Source organism: Balaenoptera musculus, chromosome 3 (genome assembly GCF_009873245.2).
Source record: "Balaenoptera musculus isolate JJ_BM4_2016_0621 chromosome 3, mBalMus1.pri.v3, whole genome shotgun sequence".
In the NCBI taxonomy this organism is placed as follows: domain Eukaryota; kingdom Metazoa; phylum Chordata; class Mammalia; order Artiodactyla; family Balaenopteridae; genus Balaenoptera; species Balaenoptera musculus.
This window is the reverse complement of record NC_045787.1, coordinates 158,036,101-158,055,295: the sequence shown is the minus strand read 5'-3', so window position 1 is coordinate 158,055,295 and position 19,195 is coordinate 158,036,101. Positions and strand designations below refer to the sequence as shown.

At 56.6% G+C, this 19,195-nt stretch overlaps 1 protein-coding gene across 9 annotated transcripts in view; it reads left to right on the top strand.

The window, feature by feature from the left end:
• CRTC1 (CREB regulated transcription coactivator 1) overlaps positions 1-19,195 on the top strand; it is a 73,780-nt gene that overhangs the window by 29,012 nt on the left and 25,573 nt on the right. For 7 of the 9 annotated variants that reach the window (XM_036847588.1, XM_036847595.1, XM_036847594.1 and 4 more), the window contains exons 2-3: positions 16,945-17,061; positions 18,298-18,345. In XM_036847588.1, coding sequence (XP_036703483.1) covers positions 16,945-17,061; positions 18,298-18,345 — 165 coding nt within the window. The remainder of the gene's footprint in view (positions 1-16,944; positions 17,062-18,297; positions 18,346-19,195) is intronic. The other 2 variants (XM_036847592.1, XM_036847589.1) reach the window with 1 other exon arrangement.

Below are 19,195 nucleotides of genomic sequence, written 5' to 3'. Positions count from 1 at the left end.
GTTTTCGAGGTTCATCCGCGTCGTATCCTGTGTCAGTGCTTCTTTCCTTTTTATGACTGAGTAATATTCCATGGTATAGCCGGACCACATTTTTTCTATCCCTTCGTCCGTTTAGTTGTTTCCGCCTTTTGGCAGTTGTGAACAGCCCATCCGCGGTTTGTAAATGTGTTTACATATGACCTTCAGTCTCCCCACTTCTGTCTCTGTCTGCTGGTTCTAGCCGTAGGATTGTCCGACCTCTGGGGACATGTGGTGGCACCACCGTGAGGTTTAAAGTGTCAGAAGTTCATGCCTGTGGTGGGTTTGGGGCAGTGTTTCCAGTAGTGGGCTTGGTACCTGCTGGACGGAGGACCTTGTGGGGGGAACTCTGGAAGGCCGGGGCATGTGCTCATCTGTTTGGTGTCTTTTGCCTCTGGGCCCTTTGTTTGGGGGCGGGGGGTGCCTAAGAGGGCCGTGTGACCTGGATGCTCAGAGGGGCCTGTTAGTGAGAGGGGTGTGGGGCCCTGATGGAACTAGACAGTCCCCAAGTAGCCTCTGTCCCCTCAGAGGCCCTGGTGCTCTCAGAGCCCCCAGAAGGCAGATCGTGAGTCAGTGTGTCAAGGGTGATGGCATCCAGTGTCGCCCGGTGGGAAGCATGGCAGTAATGTGGGTGCCCTGGTGGCCTCCTCAGGGCTCCGTTGTCCACTTTGCAGAGTGAGAGGCCAAGATGACGGAGCAGTGACAGCTATTAGGTCTTAGACTGGGGGAGTGGATATGTGGTATGTAGTTCTTTGTGCTTGCTGGAGTTCAACTTCGTTTTCAAGTTAAAAGAGAGAGGTAATAGGGCACCATCTGTGCGTGGGGGAGGGGTTCAGGGCCCACCCACCAGCCTCAGCTTCCCCTGGGAAGGGGAGACAGCTGCATCTGTCCTGGCTTGGGCGATCTGTGGGTATGAGTGTCTTGGGGCTGCTGTAACAAGTACTACTGACTGGGGGGCTTCAAACAGCAGGAGTTTATTCTCTCACAGCTTTGGAGGCCAGAAGTCTGAAATCAAGGTGTCAGCAGGGCGATGGCTCCCTTTGAAAGTCTGGGGGCAGAGCCTTCCTTGCTTCTTCCAGCTTCTGGGGGCTCCCCCGTTCCTTAGTGTGTGACTGCATCACCTCAGTCTCTGCCTCATCTCCACATGGCCTTCTCCCTGTGTGTGTCTCCTCTTCTGTCTCTTATAAGGATACTTGTCATTGGATTTAGGGCCCACCTGGATAATGCAGGAAGATTTCTCCGTCCCAAGATACTTTCCTTAATTACATCTGTAAAGACCCTCTTTCCAAATAAGGTCAAAGTCACAGGTTTCTGGGGTGAGGATGTAGACTTAAGTTTTTAGGGACATAAGTGAACCCACTGCATGTGCCTGAGCTGAGCCACATCAGGTGCTTGGTCGGCACCTGGTGGGGCGTGGGAAGGTGCCATTTAGGTCTTGCTGTCACCATCTTCGTTGCCCTTGTCAGTTAGGGGCTTCTGACCCTGTCGCCCACCCAGCCCTGCCTTGTGTCACCCCAGCACGCCTGCTCTGTCCCTCCTACCTCCCATGCCCTTTTGGTGGGCCTGCCCGGAGCTGGGGATGCTTCTCTGCATCCCCCAGGTACACTGGGTAGACATCTGTGACTCACTGTCTGCATGTGAGATCACGCTCCCACCACTCCCCAAGCCCCTTGGCCTGAGTGGGGGGAGCCTCCTCTCTGACCTCTGACCTCTGCGGGGCCTCTGCACCTCAAGCAGCCTCCCCTTCCCCGGCTCCATGCAGCTGGGGCGTCTCTCCCCATGGCCTCCAGGGAGCCCCCAACCCTCACAGAACCCCTCACTGTCAGGATCATTGTGTTGGCCTGTTTTCGGGTTCACGTCAGTCTCTGGCCTGTAGAGGACGAACGTGGAGTGTTGGGTCCCCACTTCGAGCCCAGGTGGCCCCAGTCACCCTGGTTATGCAGTTTGCCATGGCCCTTCCTTTGACCTGGAGTTCCTCCCATGTCCCATGGGGCATTTCTGGGGCTGCCGGCCACCCTGCAGCCTGCACACTCCAGCTCCTGTTTCCACTTGGGGATGTCCTTGGAAAGGAGGTAGCCCAACCTTCTCCTGGGTCAGCCTTTGCCTACACGGACCAGCCACAGAGACGGTCCAGAAATTGCAACAGAAGGCGGGTTCCCCATCATCTACCTCCAGCCCTGGGGGGGGCGTGTGTCCCCTGCTCTCCTCTGGAGGATCCTGCCGTGCGGCTCGGGCTCCTCGCTCTGCTTATCGACGCGGCAGGAACATCCTTGTGCATAAATCTGCCTTTTGGACCATCTTCCTCAAGAGAGCTTCCCAGAAGTGGGATTACAGGTCATAGGGCAGGAACATCGTTCAGGCTCCCAATGGATGCAGCCAAATGGCTCTGCAGACGCTGCCGGCCACCTGCCTCTCAGGGTCTGGGTCATTTCCTCTGCAGCTGACGTGTGCTGGGCGGGTCTGTGTGCCGACCTGGCTTCACCCCTCAGCCCCTGGGTGACAGTGGAGGAAATGAAGGAGAGAGCACGGCCCGGGGGGCCCAGGGGCTGCAGGAGCTGGGTTGGGGCTTGAGCTTTGAGGTGTTGCCATTATGGGATGGTTCTTAGTGTGGGACTCGAGGGGACACAGGATTGGGTGACTCTGATGGGTTGAAGAGTGTCCCCTCTCCCCCAAGTTCATGTTTAACCAGAACCTGCGAATGGGACCTTATTTGGAAATAGGGTCTTTGCAGATCTCATCAAGTCACCGTGAGGTCATCCTGGAATAGGGTGGGCCCTGAATCCAGTGCCTGGGGTCCTTGCAAGAAGACAGAACAGAGTCACATAGGGAGAAGGCCATGTGAAGACAGAGGCAGAGATTGGGGTGACACATCTACAAGCCCAGGAACACCATGGAGTGCCGAAAGCCACCTGCAGTCAGGAGAGAGGCCTGGGACAGATTCTCCCTCAGAGCCTCCCGAAGGGTCCGACCCTGCTCACACCTTGATTTCAGACTTCTGGCTTCCAGAACGGTGAGGGAATAAATTCCTGTTTTTTAAGCCACCCAGTTTTTGATCATTTGTTACGGCAGCCCCAGGAAACTTGTATAGTGCCCCAGAGTGGGGGGTGGACATAGAGGGCCCTGGGGTCAGGGTTCCTGCTCCCACAGAAGCACCCTTCCCGCTGTACCTCGCCACGTGGCGAGGCTGCCAGGGGTCAGGAGTGTGCACTGTCCTGAACCACCACCCCACTCTTTCTTTTCTTTTCTTTCTTTTTTTTTTGTTACTAGGCAGGGAACTTTATTAACCTGGTTCCAAACTTTATTCCCAGGCTTCTCCAGCTTAATTAGCTGCACAGAATGAATTGTGGATAAGCAAAACCGGGAAAGAACTGCAGTGTCTAAGGGGTTTGGACTTAAACATACCAGAGATCTAGATCTTATCAGCTCCAGAAATCAAGTAACGTAGTAGAAATGGGCAGCTCCAAGTAACTTCTTCAAGCCTGATCTGCTTTCGAAGTTCACTTGATTATTCTGTTGGCCTCACTCTTGGAAGCCCCTCTGACCTCGAGCTCCCCAGCCCCGGGGCCTCCCCCCAGAGCCTCCTGCTGGGCCCGGGCTGAGTAGCCCCTGTGGAGGCCGGGAGAGCTTCCTGAGGTCACAGGTGAAACCAGGTGCGTTTGGCCATTTGGAAGGGGCCTCACTGTGTGCTAGGCTCGGCCGCCTGCCTTGGGGGAGGCTCAGCCACGCTGTGGGGACCTGCTGCCCAAACAGATGGGGTCGGGGCTGGCGCCCGTGCGCAGGCCGTCCTGTGCCTGTGGGGCAGCCGGCCTCCTCTCCTCGCCAAGCTGTGGAACCAGGGGAGCAGCGTCTCCAGTTGGCCCTGCTGGCAGCACTGGGCTTTGCCTTTGGGCCTGCAAAGCATGGCTCCCCTGCTTCCCACTTGGGGCCCCTCACACCTCTTTAGGACCTGTCAGGGCTTGTATAGGGCAGGGGTAGGAGAGCAAACACTGGGCCCTCCTGGCCTGCTGCACACACCCTCCCCGCCGACTCCCACCCCGTGAACCTGACGGTGACGGGCTGTGGCCCTGCAGTCAGTATGTGGTGAAGGGGCTGGGGGCAGTCACGTTGCTGAGGCCCCTGCTCACTTGATCCCACCCCAGCCCGCTGGGATGCGGTGCCGAGGTGCAGGCCAGAGGGAGGTGTGCAGCTCCAGCGGAACTCTGTACCCAGTAAGACCCTATGTCCCTGTTGTCCCACCTAGTACAGCCCCCAGGACCTTGGGGTGGGATTGGCATAGTGTTGGGGAGGGGTGCCTTGAGGACCTTCCAAGGGTGTGTCTTGGGGGGGCCCTTCTGCAGCTCCCAGTGTGCCGAGACCGCCCCGCCCGGTGAGTCCACTATGGTGTCACCAGCCCCTGGGTCTCCAGCTGGGCGTTCACTGCCTCCCTGTGCTGTCACGGACTGGGCACCTGTGCTTCCCTCCCCACCACTCTGCAGTAACTGCCCATCAGAGCTGCCCTGACCTTGTCTTGCCTCTCTTCCTGGGCTTCCACTTCTGCCCCTAATGTTCCCTCTACCTAGACCCTTACTTCTTCACCCTGGAGTATCACCTTGAGGGTCCCCATCATCGGCCTTCCCTGATCATCCATTCGCAGGGTCCCCACCTCCCCCAAGCTTGGCTCTGAGTGGCCCTGCCTCCTCTCTAGGTCCCCAGAGTTAGTTTCCTAGGGCTCCTGTAGCAAAGTACCTTAAGCTGGGAGGCTTAAAACAACAAGTCTCTCCTGGGCATATATCCAGAAAAGATGAAAACTCTAATTTGAAAAGATACATGCACCCCAATGTTCAAAGCAGCACTATTTACAATAGCCAAGATACAGAAGCAACCCACGTACCCATTAACAGATGATTGGATTAAGAAGATGTGGTATATTTATACAATGGAATACTACTCAGCCATAGAAAAGAATGAAATAATGCCATTTGCAGCAATGTGGATGGACCTAGAGATTATCATACTAAGTGAAGTAAGCCAGAAAAAGACAAATACCATATGACATCACTTATATGTGGAGTCTAAAAAAATAATACAAATGAATTTACAAAGCAGAAATAGACTCACAGATATAGAAAACAAACTTCTGGTTACCAGAGGGGAGGGGGAGGGATAAATTAGGAGTTTGGGATTAACAGGTACACACTACTATATATAAAATAGATAAACAGGGACTTCCCTGGTGGCGCAGTGGTTAAGAATCCGCCTGCCAATGCAGGGGACACAGGTTTGAGCCCTGGTCCGGGAAGATCCCACATGCCGCGGAGCAGCTAATCCCGTGCGCCACAGCTACCGAGCCTGCGCTCTGGAGCCCACGAGCCACAACTACTGAAGCCTGCACGCCTAGAGCCCGTGCTCTGCAGAGGCCACCACAATGAGAAGCCAGCGCACCTCGATGAAGAGTAGCCCCCGCTCGCCGCGACTAGAGAAAGCCCACGCGCAGCAATGAAGACCCAACGCAGCCAAAACATAAAAAATAAAAAAAATAAATAAACAACAGGGACCTACTATACAGCACAGGGAACTATATTCAGTATGTTGTAATAACCTACAATGGAAAAGAATCTGAAAAAGAACAGCTATATATATATTTGTGTAACTGAATCACTTCGCTATACACCTGAAACTGACACAACATTGTAAATCAACTCTACTTCAGTAAAAAAGTTGTTTTGGAAAAAAAAAGAATTTAATAACAATATAAGGATCAAAAAATACCAGAGATTCAAAACAAAACCAGAAACAAACAGAAGAAAAACAAAACAAAACCCGGAAATCTATTCCCTCATAGTTCTGGAGACGAGCAGTCCCAGATCAAGGTGTGTGCAGGGTTGGATCCATCTGGGGGCTCTCAGGGGGAATCTGTCCCAGGCCCCTGTCCCAGCTCTGGTGGCTTCTCGTAACCCTTGGCTGTAGCTGCACCCTCCGATCTCTGCCTTCACCTTCACACGGCCTTCTCCCTGTCTGTCTCTGTGTTCTCTTCTTCGAGGAGCACTAGTCATTGGATTTAGGGATCTCCCGAAATCCAGGATGACCTCATCTCAAGAGCCTGAACTAATCACAGCTGCAAAAATTTTTTCAAACAAGGTCATATCCTGAGGTTCTGGGTGGGTATGCAGCCCCCGTATAGTGGCTGAGCTGATTCACCCTGGGCTGTTCCTGCTCCTCCGTGCTGCCTTGCACGTGCCCCCACCCGGCCCCCGACCCGTGACCCTGGTGAACAGGCACATGACTTTACATTTGGGCCACTGATTCTGGAAACACCAGGCGTGATTGTCCACCCATCACATCTCTGTCTTCAGCATCCCTGGGGCAGCACGCACCACTCGTCACCTCCGCCTCACTGACTCCCGGGACAGGTCCAGAGAAGACCTTTCCTCGCAGGCCACCCCACCCTGCACCCTGGGGCCTCCTGCTGGGAGAGTCCTGGGGTCCCTGGGCTTCGCCTGGGCCTGGCTAGCTGTGGGTGTTCCCAGAGGACTCAGGGTGTGGAGCGGTTCTGGGCTTCCCAATTCCAGATACAGCTGTTGGGAATTCCCTGGTGGTCTGGTGGTTAGGACTCCGTGCTTCCACTGCAGGGGGTGTGGGTTCCATCCCTGGTCAGGGAACTGAGATCCCGCATACTGTGCAGTGCAGCGAAACGAAACAAAACACAGGACTTCCCTGGTGGTCCAGTGGTTAACGATCCACCTTCCAATTCAGGGAATGCGGGTTCGATCCCTGGTCGGGGAACTAAGATCCCACATGCCACGCGGGGCAACTAAGCCTGCGAGCCGCAACTACTGAGCCCATGCGCTCTGGAGTGCCACAACTAGAGAGAAGCCCGCGTACCGCAGCGAAGAGCCTACATGCTGTGGCTAAGACCCGACGCAGCCACATAAATAAATAAATAAATATTAACAAAACACAACAACAACAGATACAGCTGTTGATGGTTGCTTCCTCAGGATGGGAGCTGGTCCCTGAGGCACCTACGGAGGCCAGGCAAGCAGGGCCCCAGCTGTCAGGGCCTGTTGGCCCACCAGACAGACACAGGCCGGCAGCTTACCCGTGAGAGGGTGCTGCGGACCGAACTGTGTTCCCCAGGTTCCTGTGTGGAAGCCCTAGCCTCCAGTGTGACCATATGTGGAGATGGGGCGTGCAAGAGGTGATTGAGGTGAACTGAGGTCATAAGGGAGGGTTTCTGATCCCATAGGACAGGTGTCCTTATAAGAGGGAGAGGGAGACTTCTCGCTGAACACACCCCAAGGAAAGGCCACGTGAGGACACTGGGAAAAGGCAGCGTTCTGCAGGCCAACAACAGGGCTCTCACCAGGGGCTGTGCCGGCACCCTGATCTCGGCCTCCAACCTCCGAAACTCTGAGAAGTACACATCTGCTGCTTAAGCCGCCTAGTCTGTGGTATTTTGTTACAGCGGCCCGAGTTAATACAGAGGGTTATTTTGGAAGTAAGGGGTCAGGGTAGGCTTCTTGTCATGTTTGAGCTGAAACCCAAAGGATGAGAAGGAGCTCCATGGAAGGTTCCAGAAAAGGGTGAGGTGGGTGCAAGGGTCCAGAGGCAGGAGGCAGGGGAGGGCCTTGTGGGCCACCGGGAAATTGAGGTTTGCCAGGAAAAGAGCCTGGATTGTAACCGAGGCCCCGTCCCATTTCCCAGGTGACCTCAGGGCGAGCCAGTCATTCCCCCCGGGCCTCAGTTTCCCTCCTTGTAAAACGGAGGTGAAGCCATGTCTCCCCATCTCAGGGCTGCTTCAGGGCCCCACCCAGAGTGGGTGCCTGGCTGGCAGGCAGGGGAGAGAGGCCCCCCAGGAGCCAGCTGTGCTGCACTCAGACCCCAAGGGACCCTTCCTACATCCCAGCCCGACCGTCTGTGCTCAACAACTGCCACCAACGAGGGAAACAAAACATGCTCAGAGCGGACCCTCTGATTCAGCTGGGGTTGGGGATTTGGCAGCGGCAGCAGAGCCTGATTAAAGGCATTCCGAGGCGCACTCGGTGTTTGTGTATCTGGTTCTGTATTTACACTTTGGGAACGAGTGAGGAGGCAGCTGGGGAGTGTCTCGGTCGGCCAGGGGGCCGGGGGCCGGGGTGACTCAGCCTGGAATCCACGCTCGGCCACATGCCTGTGATGCTTTCATTCATTCCCGGGTTCATTCATTATTCCTTCCCGTGCTCGGTAGACGTGTAATGAGAAACTCCAGTGTACCGGGCACGCTTCGGGGGGGCGGCCTGGCTCTCCTCACTGTGGAGCCGTCAGTTGGCGTGGGGGCCCATGGTGAGGTGGGACTGGGGCAGCAACAAAGTTAACAACAGTGAATTATTACTATTTTTGGCCGCACCGCACGGCTTGCAGGATCTTAGTTCCCCGACCAGAGATTGAACCCGGGCCCTTGGCAATGAAAGCACAGAGTCCTAACCACTGGACCACCAGGGAATTCCCAACAACAGTGAATTAAAAATGTACCAAAAGCCTAAATGTAAGAGCTCAATCTGTAAAATTCCTAGAAGGAAGCATAGGTGTAAATCTTCCTGGACTTGGGTTAGGTGATGGAGTTTTAGATGTGACACTAAAAGCACAAGCTAAGAAAAATAGATTAATTGGAGCATATCAACATTAAAAACTTTGATGTATCAAAAGACTGTCAAGAAAATGAAATATCTGCAAACCATATAGCTGATAAGGGATTAAGATCCAGAATATATAAAGGACTCTTACAACTCAACAAGAAAAAGACATACAACCCAATTTTTTTAAAAGGCAAAGGACTTGAATAGACCTTTCTCCAAAGAAGATGTACAGTGACCAATAAGCACATGAGAAGATGCTCAACATCACTAGTCATCAGGGAAATGAAAATCAGAACCGAAATGAGATACCACCTCCCACCCATCAGGATGGCTACTGTCAAAGCAACAGACACTAACAAGTGTTGATGAGGATGTGGGGAAATTGGGACCCTCGTGCCCTGCTGGTAGGAATGGAAAATGGTGCAGTAGCTGTGGGAAACAGTCTGACAGTTCCTCAACAAGAGAAATACGGAGTTACCATATGATCCAGCAGTTCTACTTGGAGGTACATACCTGAGAGATTTGAAAACAGGGACTCAGATACTTGTCCATGCACATCCACGGCAGCACTAGTCACAGTCGCCAAAAGGTGGGACAACACATGTGCGTTCATAGATGAATGGACAAAATGTGCTCCATGCATGCGGTGGAATATTATTCAGACATAAAAAGGAATGAACCTCTGACATGTGCTGCCGTGTGGACGAACTCTAAAAACACCATGCTGAGAGAAAGAAGCCAGACACAGAGGGACAAATAGTGTGCGATCCCATTTATATGAAATATCAATAACAGGCAAATCCATAGAAACAGAAAGCAGATTAGTGGTTGCCGGGGCTCTGGGTGGGGGGATGCGGAGCAACTGCTAATGAGCGCTGGGTCTCTTTTGGGGTGATGGGAATGCTCTGGACCTAGCTAGAGGTGATGATCCCACGACACTGTGAATGTACTAGATGGTACTGAATTGTACAATTTCAAAGGGTTCATTTTATGTTGTGTGACTTTTATTTTGATAACAAAGAAAAAAAATGTTTAAAAAGGGAGAAGAGTGGTCCCGGGCCTTCCTGGTTGGGCACCTGTGCAGGCACAGCCGTCTCCCCCAGAGCCCCAGGTTTCCGATCCTTTCCAGAGCGGGCAGGAGAGGTGTGGGGAGAGACGGCACGGCCCACAGATGTTGTGATTGGAGCCCGGGAGGGGCCGTCTCCCCTCCCCAAACACGTCTGGTGCACGAGCTAAGACCAGGCAGCCTCTTGGGGCCAGGCCTTGGAAGGAACCTGGAGGGACACAGCCAAACTAACTGGGGTGCACACACCTCTCAGGGATTGCTGGCCCCGGAAAATGTACTGGCAGCTCCACGTGACTCAGAATCAGACCCTTTCAGGGGCTCTGCGGGGCTCCCTCCACAGGCCCCTACCGCTGCTGGAATACTTGGAGAACCTGATGAAGCCCTGGTCTCTCCCTCCCAGGGAATAACCCCCAAAGGTGACCCCTCTGCTGTTGGCAGCCTCCTGAGGACTCCACCTAGGGGAGCCCTGAGGGGCAGTGCTTGGGCCAGGGTGTGCGAATCCCCTGGGGTCCTGCTCAGCACTCAGGTCCCAGGAGGATCCTGCACTTGAGATGGGATTTGCTCTCCACCTCCCTCTCAGGAGCGGCTCTTTGCCTGTGTACTTGGGAAGCTGTCTGTTCTTCCTTGGGCCTCAGTTTCCCCAGAGTCGGGGGGTGGGCTGTCCCACATGGGCGCAGGAGAAACATTGTCCCTGCCTGGGATTCTGAGCACATCGAACAGTTAGTTGTTCCTGCATTCACATGTTCAGCTGTTATCTGGTCTCTCAGTCCCCATGTGAGTGCCAAGCTACTCCATTGTGCCAGGGTCCTTGCAGGGCTGACAGTCTAATGGGAGGAGATGGACCTTGGTCAGGTGGTTTTGGATAGTGAGCCGTGGAAGGAGGTGACCCCATGGGGGAGAGGTGTGCAGTGTTGGGCTGGCCCAGTGGGAAGAGCCTTCTGGAGGAGGGAGGGCCAGTGCAAAGGCCCTGAGGCAGTTACCTCAGCTGGTAGAGCACAGTGGTTGGGGGAGAGCAGAGGGCCAGACAGTGCAGGCCTTCGTGGTGAGAGGGGGAAACAGGTCTGCTGAGAGCTCACAGCTCCTCTCTGGCGCTCTGCTGCGGCCCCCATGCCTGCCCTGGCTTTGCAAGACAGAGCTCAGCCTTCAGCTACTCCCCTTAATTTCATTAGAAACTTGGCCAATTGCCATGGTGGCTGCTGATGGGCCTGACCGAGGCCGGCTCCTTCTAGACAGCGAGGCCTGGGAGGGGTTGGCAGATGGGAATTTGCTGTATCCTGTGGGGCTCCCAGAGGACGGGGGCTGCCCTGGAGAAGTGACTGCATCTGCCATGCTATGCCTTCCCAGGGTCACGGGCCCCCGTTCTTTCCCGGCCTTGTGACCCCTACTCCTCCCAGTCCCTTGGATGCTGCCAGGATCGGGGGGTGTGTGCCCAGTAGGGATGTGGACACAGACTGCAGATGCACGCTGTGCTGGGCAACTCTGTCCCTGTGGGGTCCTGTCAACAAGGGGATTGGGAGAGGCTGGAGAAGCCACCCATTTATACACGGTTCTGTAGGAGGAGTGGGGGTCGGGTGGGGGAGAAGGACTTTGTATGGGGGTGGGAGGGCCGGTCCTGGCTCAGGCTGTGTCAGGGGCCGGGGCGGGGGAACCCTGTGTGGAAACGAGGGGCCCAGGGCGAAAGCAGGACCTGAAGTGGCTTTTTATAGTGAGACTTGTGCTGGGTCCCCCTTGACAGAGCCGAAATGGTTGGGTTGATGCTCTGACTGTAAGCTCCCAGAAGAGCTGGCGTGCTCTGATCTGTGATGTGATGTGGCCTCTGTGACACTCTGCGGTCCCAGCCACCCGCTGGTCCACAGGGTTATGCGAGAGTCAGGTTCCAGGAGTGGAGTCCATGGCCCACTTGGCCACTTCTGAGCTCGATGGCCCTGGGCAATTCCCTTGCCTGCTGAGTCTCAGTTTTCCCATCTGGAAAGTGGAGTGTGCTGGTAACCTCCTCAAAGGGCCTGTCTTATTACTATTTTTTTTCTTTTTTCTTTTTTTTTTTTGGCCTCGCTGCACGGCTTGTGGGATCTTCCCCGACCAGGAATTGAACCTGGGCCACCGCAGTGAAAGCCTGGAATCCTAACCATTAGGCCACCAGGGAACTCCCAAAGGGCCTGTCTTAGGTTGAATTGTGTCCCCTCAAAAGATGTGTCCTGGGGACTTCCCTGGTGATCCAGTGGTTAAGACTTCACACTTCCGGGCTTCCCTGGTGGCGCGGTGGTTGAGAATCTGCCTGCTAATGCAGGGGACACGGGTTCGAGCCCTGGTCTGGGAAGATCCCACATGCCGCGGAGCAACTAAGCCCGTGAGCCACAACTACTGAGCCTGCGCGTCTGGAGCCTGTGCTCCGCAACAAGAGAGGCCACGATAGTGAGAGGCCCGCGCACTGCGATAAAGAGTGACCCCCGCTTGTCGCAACTAGAGAAAGCCCTCGCACAGAAACGAAGACCCAACACAGCCAAAAATAAAAATAAATAAATTAATTAATTAATTAATTTTAAAAAAGGGATTACAAAGATGCACAAGGAAACTTAAAAAAAAAAAAAAAAAGACTTCACACTTCCACTGCAGGGGCCACAGGTTTGATCCCTGGTGGGGGAACCAAGATCTCCCATGCCTCATGGCGCCCCCCCACCCCCCAAAAAAAGATATGTCCACGTGCTCACCCCTGGAACCTGGGAATGTGACCTTACTTGGCAAGAGGGTCTTTGCAGGTGTAATTAAGGGTCCCAAGATGAGATTAATTCTAAATTAGGATGGGCTCTGAATCCAATGACAGGTATTATTCTAAGAGAAAGGAGAGGGGGATTTGAGACACAGACACAGAGGGAAAGGCCGTGTAGAGACAGAGGCGGAGATCGGAGCGAGGCAGCTGTGAGCCAAGGACGCCTGGAGCCCCCTGAAGCCAGGAGGGGCCTGGGACGGATCCTCCCTCAGAGCCTCTGGAAAGAACCGACGCTGTCCACACCTTGATTTTGGACTTCCACCTCTTGAACTGTGAGGGAGTGAATTCCTGTTGTTATAAGCCCCCCGGTCTGTGGTAATTTGTTATGGTCGCCTCAGGACACTTGAGACAGGGCAGTTGTGATGCTTACATGTGCTGAGACTTGAGAAGGGTTCTGTGGCCCATGGCGGGGGCTCAGGGGTGCCGTCTGCAACACTTGGGGTGGGAGGGTGGCTCAGAGGGTGCCTAAGGTCTATGCTGTGCTTCCTGGTCATCTGTTGTGTCCCCATCGGCCTCAACCCTGAAACACCTCTGACCCCTAGGGTGTGGCACCATGTCGTTGGTTGGTTGGTTCACACCTGAGAGCAAGAGGATTTGAGAGACACGAACTGGACTGTTCTGGAAAGATCTGGGGCTGCAGGATGCTGGTGGGAGGCGAGGCCAGACATGCAGCAGCACTTCCTGGGGGTCCGGCGTGGCCCCATACAGTGCTGGCACCAGACACGTTGTGACCAGTAGACCGTGAATGTCAGGAGCCCGCCACCTGGTGGGTACAGGATGGGGATGGTGGGTAGGGTTCATGGGCCAGGCGTTTTGGATGAGGCAAACGTGGCTAGACAAACCAAGAGGCATATGGAAAAGGCCTGGGTCAGTCAGTGGTGCTGTCATTTTTCTTCCTTTTGACCCAGTAAAGGAAGAGGGTAGCTTTAGGGGAAGCTGGGCAGGGTGATTCAGGAACTCCCTGTGCCATCTTTGCAGTTTTTCTGTGAACCGAAAACTTTATTAAAAACAACAACAAAGCCAGAGGCCAGTGTGAAGGTGGCTTGGGGGGGCCTGCTCCTTGGGTGGGGTGTCAGGGAGGCCCCTCCAGGATGGGTGTGGAGGGGGAGCTGTCACAGGTTGAGGCCCTGGGGGGGTCACAAACTCGGGGTGCTTTGGGGTCAGGTGGCCAGAGGAAGAGTGGGGAGAGCAGAGGGCAAGGAGGCCACAGTGAAAGCGTGGGTGATGGACCATCTGCCTGCCCTCAGCATCTGGAGTGGGGTCCACTCTTACAGTTGGGGAGCCTGGACTTGGACCCCAGGCTGTCTGACCCACAGGCGAAAAGCAAGGGGGAGCCTGGGAGTCACAGCTCCTTTGAGCCGGTGGGTCTTGTCCAGGCTTCACTGCCCTGCCTGCGCCCGCCTCTGCCAAAACCCATGAGGATGGGGTGAGGGGAAGGGGCGGCCTAAGCCTCCTGAGGGCATCGGGAGTTACGTTGGTGTCCTGAAAGGTTCTTATATGGCCTCCAAATGGGACTGTCACCTGGCTGGTGAAAGTCAGCTCCTGAGAGTGGGAACAGTGGTGTTCATTCATTGATTCGTTCATTCACTCATGTGTTCTATGTTCCTTTGTTCCACCAGCAGGTGCTGCTGAGTGCTAGACCCTGGCTTGGATGCCGGGTTTATGTCAAGGTTGGGGGTAGGGTAGGGTAGGAAGTGCCATTGAGGGGGTACAGAGTGAGGACCACTGGGCGGAGGGATGCATGAGGGACTGTGGCTTGACAGCGGGAAGAGGCATGAGCTTCAACGTCAGGCAGCTTGTTAGACCCTGACTGGTGGTGTCACTCTGCTGTCCTCCTTGTGGACCCTCTGAGGCATCGGGTCCATGGGTGGAGCCCAGGCTGGCACCTCCTCACCCCAGGACCTTACTCCTGGGGTTTCCTGGCCAGGCCTGGGACGGCAGTCAGCCCCTGCAAAAGTTAAGGGGGTCCCTAAGACCACCTTCACATCTGACACCAACTGCAGAATTTGAGGGTTCCCAAGACTGCATTCAGCTCGGCAGTTCACTGGAAGGACTCAGAAGTCACTGAAAACCATCATACTCACGGTCACGGTCTATTACAGTGAAAGGACACAGATCACAGTTGGCATGGGGCGGCGGCCAGGAGACTTCCAAACACAGAGCTGCAGGTTGTCCCTTCCCGTGGAATCACATGGACAGTGCTTGCTTCTCCCAGCACCAGTCTGTGATGACATACATGGGGGTTGTCAACCAGGGATGCGCCCCAAGCCTTGGTGTCCAGGGTTTTTATTGGGATTCGCCACGCAGACTCTGCTGACTGCTGTCTCCAGCCGCTGCAGAGGGTGAGCTGGTTTTGCATTGGCCTGAGACCTCCACCCGAAGTCACACTGTTGGCATAGATACCTAGCGTGGCCGGAGGACCTAGGCAAACAGAGACACTCTTATCAGGCAGGGCTTTCAATTCCCAGGAGCTGGGGGCAAAGGTCAAACTGCCCTGGGCCAGGTTAACTCTCCTGCACAGCCCCACATACAACCGAGGGTGAGCACAGGGGTCCCCCAAAGGACAAGTGGAGCCCCGCACTGTGTCCACTCCAGAGGCCGCACCACAAAGCCTGACATTCCCAAAGCACAGTGGATGGGGGTTGGGAACCATTGAGGGAAAGAAAGGCTCCACCGGAGGGCCAGTGTTGCAGCAGCGCACAAGCCGTGAGCAGCCTGTCCCCAGTCTGGGCTCCCTCTGGCCCGGAATGTGGCAGCTTTGCAGAGTACTTTCCTGGATGCCGGGGTTTCCAGAGCTGGCAGTTAAGCCTGTGACAGAAGCATGTGTGGTATAAGCACTTCCTGTATCACACACCTGTCGTTTGTGCACACATGCTCACCTGGACCACCCACTCTAGAGAGGGGGAAACTGAGGCCCAGAAGGGGGCTGTAGCTCCCCAGGGCCACATGGTACTTGAGAGGTGGTTCTTGAGAGGTGGTTCTTGAGAGGTGGATGTAAGGCGAGTTCCTGCCATGTGGCTCAGACACAAGAAGGGCTTGGGGGCGGGGGGGCGGGTCTTGGGTCCAAGGTAACCTGTGCCCATCGCCCATCCTGCTTGGCCTCCCCCTCCCTCCTGACCGGGGGTTGGCCGATTTCATCTCATGCAACCTCAGGGAGGGACACAGTGGGTGTTCATGGTGAGCGTCTCCAGCCATTGGAGACAGAGCCTGGGCCGGACCCTACAGATGCCTGAGAACCACCCGCGGAGGAACGGAGCAAGGTCAATCTCCCTCCCGGCTCCACCGCGGCTCGCAGGAAACAGCTGTTTACCTGGGTGAGGTGCTCGGCTGGGCGAGCAGCCAGTTCCCGAGCTTCATTTCCCCCTCCGGTGTCGGAGGCCCCCCAGGAAGCCAGGACTGGCGTGGGAGAGCGGGGCGGTGTGGGCGGACAGCAAACGGAGCGCTGCCAGGAGCTGTTTGTGAGGGAACGTGAGCCGGTCTTGTTGTGTACACAGTGTCGACCCTAGCAACCGCCCCAGCCGGCTGGAGCGGACACCCACCCCTCCCCGGGTGCCCAGCTGCCACCCCTCCGTCACAGCACCTGCATCCCAGCCAGGGCAGATTGACGGGCTTTGGGGACCTGGCTGAGGGCCTAGGGCCACCGGTGGTGTCAACCAGGTCACGAGCATCTGCTATTCCTGGCAAAGTGGAATCGATGCTCCAGCGAGGAAAGGCCAGGTCCCAGCCCTGCTCCAAGGCAGCTGTGGCTGGTCAGGGAGCCCCGGACTCCTGGTTCTGAGACCGGGCCCGGCGGGACGAATCCCCACGTGAGTGATGGGCAGAGGACTGTGCAGGGATGCAGCCGCCCCAGACGAAGGCTCTGTAATGCGTGAGGCTGGCGGGACAGGCAGAAGGAGCCTGGGGGCTTGGGCAGGACTCCTTAGAACTCAGGCGGGGTCTGGCAGACCCTCTCGCCCTGTGTGTGCTGTCAGAGGGATTGTACATGCTGCACTTTGAAAGCCAGCACTGCACTTCTGAGCTGGCCTCTCTGATTCAGGCCAGTGGAAAGACAATTCCTCCTGTGTCCGGGCGTAAATTCGCAGCCTCTGGCCCGCACCCCAGGAACGCAGCCTTTGGCGTGATAAGAAATGGTTCCCCCGGGTGGGTGAGGGGCCTCCTGTACAGGCTCCAGGCTCCAGGTCCACTTGATACTCTTGCTTATTCACAAATTGTCTGAATCAGCTGGTCACGCCCCCTCAAGTTCACGGAGGCAGCGCCCCCAGGGCGAGTTTCCCTGCCTGGGGAGGGCCACCTGGGCGTCTCGGGTCTCTGATTCTGCTGGTTTTGGTGGAGAGATTCATGGCTCCTTTGAGAATCTGAGTCATGGGGTGCCACACCCTCTGTGCCTGGTGCCACTGACTCCACTACTTGGGGCCCTCGGGAATGGCGCTCCGCAGGGTGTGCTCAGGAACCACCCCCCCGCTCCCCCCACGCTATAGCTGTCGGTTTCTCTCTTGCAGCTCCAGCTCCAAAAGTCCCAGTACCTGCAGCTGGGCCCAAGCCGTGGCCAGTACTATGGTGGATCCCTGCCCAACGTGAACCAGATTGGGAGCGGCACCGTAGATCTGCCCTTCCAGGTGAGCCCCCATTCCTCTCCTCCTCTCCCACACCACCTCCCACCTGGGGTGTGTTGCAGTCTGGGCCCTGGCCACAGAGCAAGAGAGCGTGCATGACAGCCTGTGAACAGCTGGGGTCACCGGACAATTGCCGCCGCCCACCCGGCCCCCGCCTACTCCTTCCCCTGGGATGGCCTGGCCAGGCCTCACCCGGATCCCTCCTTCCCATCCCCTGTCAGCAGAGCCCACAGCGAGGCCGAGGTCTGGCTGTGAGTGTTTCGGCAGCCGCTACACCTGTTGGCCGGCTGTGCGGCAGCGGGAACCGCTCAGGGCCTCTGGGGCTTGGCTCCGTCCCGCTTCACTAATCCGCAAGCCCAGCAATTCTCAGAAGGAGGCCCCTCAGCCTGACCCCACTTGTCTGCAAACGTTTTCTGGCAGAGACCCACACAGCACGGCTCCCGCAGGCCGCATAGCTGCCGCGCACGTCCTTATCATAAATATAAGAACAGATAAGGTCCACCGCCTGCCTGGTGCAGGGCCGGCCTCTTCTCCAAGGCCATGTCCCTCGACCCTGGTCTGCAGGTGGAAGTGGGGGCACGGTGGGCCCAGGAACTGGGCCGATAGCTGGGTCCCCCCCTCCAGCACGATGTCTGGACTCTGCAGGGACAGGTCCACCAAACAGCCACGCACTTGTCCCGTTGCTGGGACAGAGCCCCAGAAACAGCCACGTCCGCTAGCATGTTGACAGGCCAGGTGGCGCTGGGTCGGTCCCACAGGGAGCTCAGTCCCCACCCACCCCGCAGTCATTCCCCTGCTTGTAGTCCTCCCACACTGCTGCTGGGATGTGGCAGGGCACCAGCCCAGGGTCCCACAGGCTGGCTTGGGGTCCGGCTGGCTCAGCTCTGAATCCCCAGGGCCTCTTGGAGCACGGCCCTCCTCAGATGGCCTCCACATCAGAGCAGATAGATGCATGGGGCTGTCATGCTGATCTTGACATGCTCCAAAAGCCTCACCTCTTTGTCAGGGCCCTTTCTAGTTTGGGTTTTCTCCTCTTCTCCCTGGCTCCCCTCTTCCTCTGTTTCCCCATTCCCTCCTCCGTCAAGGACAGTGTCTCTCTGGGCATCCCCAAGCTTGGCCCTGCCTGAGGCCACTGTAGAGCCCCCGAGGGCCGAGGGTGCATGGGGGCCTGTTGGGCTTCCCACTGGGGGGCCAGGCGAGGCAGGAGTGTCTCAAAGTCTTGGTTCTTTGCATTTTCAGCCCAGCGGATATCTGGGGGAGGCTCTGGCAGCGGCTCCTGTCTCTCTGGTAAATGAGCCCCTGGGCTGAGGCCTCGGCATCCCCGGCACGTGTGTGGGCGCTGGGTATTCCTGTGCGGCCGCTCCCGTGGCCCAGCGGGAGGTGTCCCGTCTGCCAAACGGAAGCAGATTCGCTCTGCACCCCCTTGTCTGGGGAAGTGCGTATGGTCGCGTCGAGAGACCCCTTCCCCGGGGGATCCTAGCATGCGTGCCAACGCTGCATGGTTCGTTCCTGTGACACATGCACACACGCGTGTGCGTGGATCCTAGACTCGGCCTGGCGAGCTGGGCTGTGGCTGGGCCCGAGCTTCTCTGTGCCTCTGGCTCTGCTTCAGCCGCCTTGGTTTCCCCTCTGGGCTTTCAGGCATCTCTGGGAGATGAACGGCCCCTGTCCTCTGGTGTCTGTGCCTGGACAGTGAGGTTCCTACCCTCCCTCGGTCACTGCCATCTCCCGGGCCCCACAGCGTTTTGGAGGCAGAAGCACAGAAAGACCCAAGCTGGCAGCGTCCTTGCTGGGTCAGAGAAAGACGGGGTCCCCGGACGCCAGGGGTCCCCGGACGCCAGGGAGAGAAGTCAGCCCTGAATGCTAGCCGAGGTGTTCGGACAGGTGGAGAAGAGCAGTGAGCCAGCCAGTGGCAGTCTTCCGGAGGAAATTGCTTTTTGCCTGGCTGCCCAGAGAAGACAGAAGGGCCCGAGGGCCAGATGGCCAGGTAGGAGGCTGGTAGCTGCATCCAGAGCTAGCTAAGGCTGCCAGTTTCGCCCCAGTCAGATGGTGAGGGGCCCATGGCACCAGGGCTGGCGGAGAGCAGGCTCCTGGGGGCCTCAGGAGCATGGAGCCAGGAGCGGGAGCTGGCCGTGAC